The 6,919-nt window shown below is 47.2% G+C and overlaps 1 protein-coding gene across 4 annotated transcripts in view; it reads right to left on the minus strand.

The window, feature by feature from the left end:
• RNGTT (RNA guanylyltransferase and 5'-phosphatase) overlaps nucleotides 1-6,918 on the minus strand; it is a 451,332-nt gene extending 444,414 nt beyond the window's left edge. For all 4 annotated transcript variants that reach the window (XM_075126571.1, XM_048845050.2, XM_048845051.2 and 1 more), the window contains exon 1: nucleotides 6,711-6,918. In XM_075126571.1, the coding sequence (XP_074982672.1) occupies nucleotides 6,711-6,774 (64 nt within the window). In that variant the 5' untranslated portion in view covers nucleotides 6,775-6,918. The remainder of the gene's footprint in view (nucleotides 1-6,710) is intronic.
• Between the last annotated feature and the right edge of the window lies 1 nt (nucleotide 6,919).

A 6,919-nucleotide genomic window follows, 5' to 3' on the forward strand; every position in this document is an offset into this window, starting at 1 on the left:
GGATTAAATGAAAAATCAGGTTCTGCAGAAATCACTGATACTCTTGCTACATAATTCTTCAGTATTCACCATCACCCCACTTCAATAACAACATCCACCTAACTTGACATTTTTCTCCTTGCCTTTTATATGGTAATATTATATTGGATGTATACTGTGATTTTATTAAATGTATATTCAAGATTTTGAAAGAATACGTTCTCAAGGAACATTAATTATGACAGAATTCTGTAAGTTCTCATAATGTGTTCGGATGCTAGTACTGAGAGTGTCATTCATGTGATGGTAGCAAGACATTGCTGAAATGGAAGGTTTTGCATTATTACAGATTCAGCTGCTCTTTTCTGGCAATAAAGATTAGGTACCAGAAAAGATTGAAGTGTCAAAAGATGACATACTGGAGCAAGGTGATAATTTAAAAAGCATTCCAAGTGTTCTGAGGGAGCTCAAGTATGAAGTGGCTGTACCGCCAGCAAAAATATGCCATCTTTCATTTGAAACAGCTAGTGTATCAGAGGATCAAGGGTGGAAAATGATGTGTTTACATTTAAAAAGGTTTGTGGGGTGATTCAAGGAATTATAGACCAGTCAACCTTACATAGGCACCTAGTAAATTGGTTGAAGTAATCATTAAAAATAGAATTAAAAAATACACCTGTAAGATCATGATAGTGTTATGGTGAGATGTACTGGTGACTGCTTGGACCACAAAGTTCTTTGGGACTAGGTGTGAGTACACCCTTCAATTAACATAACTGTGAGGATGAGTTCATCAGAAGTCTCCACCAGCCCCCCCCCCCCCCCCCAAGACAAAAAAGGAGTTGTGAACCTCCCGGAAGTTTGAACTAAGTGGGGGAAGGGTTTTGAAACATATAGATTGTGTGCACAGGTTTAGGCAGGACACTCAGAAACAGAGACACAAACAGGTAAAAGGAGCAACTGCAAACACCGTGTCTGACTGTGGAAGAAAGCTGTGGAGAGATTTTTAGGTCAGAGTGAAGCCTAAAAAAAGAGTGTTCTTGGTGGTGTAAGCAAAGAAGTTGTTTCCTGCTGTTTGATTCGTTCTGTATTCAGAGACACTGGACTTTGTACATTCTTTGTAAATAAACAAAACTGCATTGAAGAAATACTTATCAAATGAAGCATCCCCAAACTCTGACTTGCCGCTTGGGTCGAAAAGGGGCAACACTGGTTTAAGAAGCTGGATCAAGTTCACAAACAGAGATTGTGAGCTGGTATACCTCTCAAACCAAGATGTAACAAACAATGGAAGTACCTGCAAAATTCAGAAATAACTAGCAGGAATTAAAAGACCTAAAATGGGAGCTGAACATTTCAAAAAAGGAATTAAGACAAACCAATAAACCAACCAGCTTTCTTTGACAGGGTAACATGCCTTGGGGACAGGGGGGAAGCGGTACATGTGGTATATCTTGACTTTAGTATGGCTTTTCATACTGTCTCGCATGACCTTCTCATAAACAAACTAGGGAAATACAACCTAGATGGAGCTACTATAAGGTGGGTGCATAACTGGTTGGAAAATCATTCCCAAAGAGAAGTTATCAGTGGTCCACAAATCAAGCTGGAATAGCATATTGAGAGAGATCCTGCAGGGATCAGTCCTGGGTCTGTTCAATATCGTCATCAATGATTTAAGATAATGGCATAGAGAGTACACTTATAAAGTTTACAGACGAAACCAAGCTGGGACGGGTTGCAAAGTGCTTTCAAAGATAGAATTAAAATTGAAAATGATCCCGACAAACTGGAGAAATGGTCTGAAGTAATAAGATGAAATTCAATAAGGACCAATGCAAAGTACTACGCTTAGGAAGGAACGATCAGTTGCACATATATGCAAAATGAGAAATGACTGCCTAGAAAGGAGAATTGCGGAAAGGAATCTGGGGGTCATAGTGGACCACAAGCGAAATATGAGTCAACAATGTAACGCTGTTGCAAAAAAAGCATGAACATAATTCTAGGATGTATTAGCAGGAATGTTGTAAGCAAGACAGAAGTAGTATTTCTTCCACTCTATTCCATGCTGATCAGACCTCAACTGGAGTATTGTGTGTAGTTCTGGGCACCATATTTCAGGAAAGATAGGGACAGACTGGTGAGGGTCCAGAGGAGAGTAACAAAAAATGTTAAAGGTCTAGAAAACATGACCTATGATGAAAGATTGTTTAAATTGGGCTTAAATTGCAGCGAAGGTGGTTTAGGAAAAACTTCCTTACTGTTAGGGTGGTTAAGCACTGGAACAAAGTACCTAGGGAAGTTGTGGAGTCTCTGTCATTGAGATTTTTAAGAACAGGTTAGATAAACACTTGTCAGGAAAGGTCTAGTTATCACATAGTTCTGCCTTGAGTTCAGGGGACCGGACTAGATGACTTCTCGAGGTCCCTTCCAGTCCTACAGTTCTATGATTTTAAGATCTAAAATAAGAAGTGAGGGTTTCCCAGACAGGGCACAGAGATGACTTAGAGCAGTGGTCACCAACCCGTTGATCGTGATCAACTGGAGGATCGACTGGGAGAGTCCCAAAGATCGTGATCTCTGGTGGTGTAGCGGGGCTGCCGCTAAGGCAGGGTCCCTGTCTGCCACGGCCCCACACTGCTCCTGGAAGTAGCCAGCACACCCCCACAGCCCTGACGGGGGGTGCATGGGTCTCCATGCACTGCTCATGCCTGCAAGCACTGCCCTGGCAGTTGCCGTTGGCCAGGAACGGTGAACTGCAGCCAATGGGAGCTTTGGGGGCGGTGCCTGCAGAGAGGGGCAGCGCGCAGAGCTACATACCCCCCACCTGCCCGCCCGCCCTCCCTCCCTCTCTCCCTCCCAGGGCCCGCAGAGGAGCATTGGCCCCTTCCGGGAGCAGCGTGGGGCTGGGGCAGGCAGTGATCCTGCGCGACAGACTGGGAGCCACACGCGGGAAGCTGCACCCCAACCCAGCACCCCGTACTCCCTTCTGCACCTCAAGCCCCAGCCCTGAGCCCCCTCCCAGAGCCAGCACCCCAAACCCGCCTCCTGCACCCCAACCAGCATGGATTATGCAAAGGAAAATCATGTCATAGTAACTATTAGAGTTCTTTAAACATTTCAGTGAAGTCACAGATAGAGGAGAACAGGTTCACCTAATTCATTTAGGCTTTCAAAAAGCTTTTGACAAGTTCCCTCACAGGAGGCTACTAAAGAAACTAAGCAGTCATGGGGCAAGAGGTAAAGTATTGGCATGGATCAAAAATGGGCAAAGAGACAAACAGAGTAAGAATAAAAGGTTAATACCAGGACGCCTCCAGGTTACATATTAGGTCCAGTGTTTATTATATTTATTAATGACCTAGCGATGCAAGCAGTGAGGTTGCAAGATTTGCAGATAACACGGTTATTTAGATTTGTCAAGTCCAGGGAAGACTGCAAGAAATATCAGAGGAACCTAACAAAGCTAAGGGAATGAGCAGGCACAGAAAAATTAAGTTCAATGTTGATAAAAACGTAAAGTAAAATACCCTAAAGGGAAAAGGATTACTCAGATACCACAAAAGGTTCTAAAGCTGTATTAAGGCAGGAAAGTAAATTGGGTGCTACTGTGGACAGTTTAATTAAGATCTCAACTCAATGTGTAGCTGCATTTAAAAAAAAAATACCCAAGAAGTTAAGATGCACTAGGAACAAGACAGAGAATAATGCAGAATTATATATTATGCTATTACATAAAATCAATGGTACAGCCTTATCAAAAATATGATTTGCAGTACTGGTCACTCAAAATATCTCAAAAAGGATATTGCAGAATTAGAAAGCATTCAGGGTTAGGGTTATGAGAAAACCTAAATTGGAGGGGATATTATTTTACAGCTGCCTAACATGAGGTTTCTGAAGCATCTGTGATGGCCACTGTCAGAGACAAGATACTGGACTAGATAACTATAGGTCTGATCCCATATGGCAATTTCTATATTTCTAACTAGATGTTCTACCTCCACAGACCTCCCAAACAGGAAAGGCTTTAGTCCTGAACTCAAATTAACTGCTACTAATCCACTGCACAGTGTCTATCATACACTTTTTTTTTTAAATCCCCTATCTTGTAGAGATCTCGATGTTCCTGTACATCGGCGGTTCTCAACCTGCAGCCCAATCAACACATAGCTGTGGCCTTTGTGACACGTCCTTAATGACATACCGGCATTATATATATTGTACATATGCAGCCTACGTTGTACATGGAGAGCTGTATAGTGGCCCACAAAGGTAAATAGGTTGAGAACCACTGCTCTTATAGCACATCCCCAGTAAGAGAACCAGATCTGATTTGATTCAAAGATTTCACTCACTGCTTCTGCTAAATCAGGGGTGGTCAAACTTTTTGGGCCGACGGCCGCATGGGGGTTGCAAAATGGTATAGAGGGCCGGGTAGGGAAGGCTGTGCTTCTCCAAACAGCCTGGCCCCCGCCCCCTATCCTCCCCCTCCAACTTCCCGCCCCCCGACTGCCCCCCTCCGAACCCCCGACCCATCCAACTCCCCCCCCCACTCCTTGTCCCCTCACCGCCCCTCCCAGGACCCCCCACCCCTAACTGCCCCCCCGGGACCCCGCACCCTATCCAACCCACCCTGCTCCCTGACTGCCCTGACCCCTATCCAAACCCCCTGACAGGCCCCATGGAACTCCCATACCTATCCAAACCCCCCTACTCCCTGACTGCCCCCCGGGACCCCCATCCCTAACTGCCCCGCCAGGACCCCACCCCCATCCAACCCCCACTGCTTCCTGTCTCCTGACTGCTCCCCGCCCTGAACCTCCGCCCCCTGACTGCCCCCCGGGACCTCCTGCCCCTTAGCCAACCCCCTCTCCCCCCACCCTCTTACCCTTACCATGCCGCTCAGAGTGACAGGACAGGCTTATCTGAAAGCCTGGGAGGTGGGCAGGTGCAAGCCGCACTGCCCGCGTGGCTGTGAGGGAAAGGGGTCAGCGGGGGAAGGGACGGGCTCAAGCTTCCCTGGCTAGAAACTCAGGGGCCGGGCCGGACGTGGCCCGCGGCCCGTAGTTTGCCCACCTCTTTGCTAAATCCATAAATAAGTACAATGTGAAGAAATGCAGGCAGACAGACAATCCATTTTTTTTAATCCCATGTTGAACATAAACCTGATAAGTAAAGAAAGAATTCTACAAAAGACCTTCAGAAAAAGGCAACTGACTAAAACAAACAGAGGGGCTGAGACTTGCAAAAGTAAACATGATGGAGGGACAGAAGGAAACAAACATCACCCCAACTCAGCAAAGTTATGTATGAGGTTAATTTTAATCGCATGAGCAGCACCTTCTATTCACAGATATAAAATTAGGCACAGATTTAAGTACAATGCTGAATTAGAACCTAGAAGAGGAAGAAGTAAGACTGTAAAAAGTAGAAGGGAGAACATTACTTCTCTTTCCCCTTTTCAGTCCCTCAGCTTATTTTTTTATGTTATGGTACAGACTTTTGGGGGGGGATAGGAGGAGGGGGTAAAGGGAATTAGCTGCTTATGAAAAAAGAGCAGGGAAGTGACTAGGATAGAGCAGGTTTCAAAGTAGCAGCTGTGTTAGTCTGTATCCGCAAAAAGAAAAGGAGTACTTGTGGCACCTTAGAGATTAACAAATTTATTAGACCATAAGCTTTTGTGGGCTACAGCCCACTTCATCAGATGCATAGAATGGAACATATAGTAAGATAGATAGATATATATACACACACATATACACACATACAGATAAGTTGGAAGTTACCATACAAACTGTGAGAGGCTAATTAGTTAAGATGAGCTATTATCAGCCAGAGGAAAAAAACTTTTGTAGTGATAATCAAGATGGCCCATTTAGACAGTTGACAAGAAGGTGTGAGGATCAGCTGAGTAAACTCTTTGCTACAGGGCTGGATGCAGACTACTGCAATTCAGCCTATCATTTACAACAGTGGAAACTGCTTCAGGGATCTGTACATACAGCTAGCAGCAAAGAGAAACCGATCCCAGTCAGTTTCGCCACTCAGCACCCTGTGAAAAGTTTCTGAACTACTTTTCAAAGAAGGGGAGGGGGAATTAGTCAGGTCAGTTTCCGTTTAGCTCTTTGATGATGGAAACAGAAACTGACAAGGATCTCAGGAAGTTAGTCCGTTTTCCCTTTACAGCAGCTCCATCTGATCCAGGACGACAATTTTTACTGGTGGATACAAGAGCAAAAAGGGACAACTGTTTTACAGGTAGAAGGATTTCTGAGAGAAGATGGACTGAAGGTTGCCGGTTGCCAGTTCTTCCCCCCCCCCCCACCCCCCGAGTCCTTTGTGGGAAGGAGGTCTGCTGTGCTGGGGGCCAGGGCGCAGTTCTTGGGGAGGATGAGAGAGCTGGGGCATAAAACGGGACCGAAAAGCGAAAACGTAGCGAGACGCCACTTAGAAAGGAGAGAGGGGACCGAGAGGCGCCGGGTCCCAAGGGCTCCCCTGGAAAGCGCTGGTGCCTGCGACGCCCCACACCCAGCCCCGGGGAGCCGGCTCTATGTCCCCGCCCCGCACTCAACCGGCCCGGCTCGCGGATGGGGTCGGGGCTACGACTCCTGACCCCACCCGCCCGGCCCTTCCCCGACCGGCACGGCGCCCCCTCCCTCTCGGCGGCTCAAAGCGGAGCGGGGAAGCTGTGGCCGCCCAGCGCCGAGCACCCCGGCCCCGCTCACCTGCCACCGGCTGCCCCCTCCTGGGGCAGCGCAGCCAGCGCGGCGGGATCTTGTTGTAGGACATGGCGGCGGCGCCGCCCGACAGAGCTCGCGCTGACACCCGGGGCCGGGGGGCTGCAGACGCGGCTCCTCCCCACTCAGCGGCTCCGGCAGCCCCTTCCCCGCGGCAGCTTCATTCAGATCCACCTCCACAGCAACCGCCGCTCCCC

Source organism: Caretta caretta, chromosome 3 (assembly GCF_965140235.1).
Source record: "Caretta caretta isolate rCarCar2 chromosome 3, rCarCar1.hap1, whole genome shotgun sequence".
Classification (NCBI taxonomy): Eukaryota; Metazoa; Chordata; order Testudines; family Cheloniidae; genus Caretta; species Caretta caretta.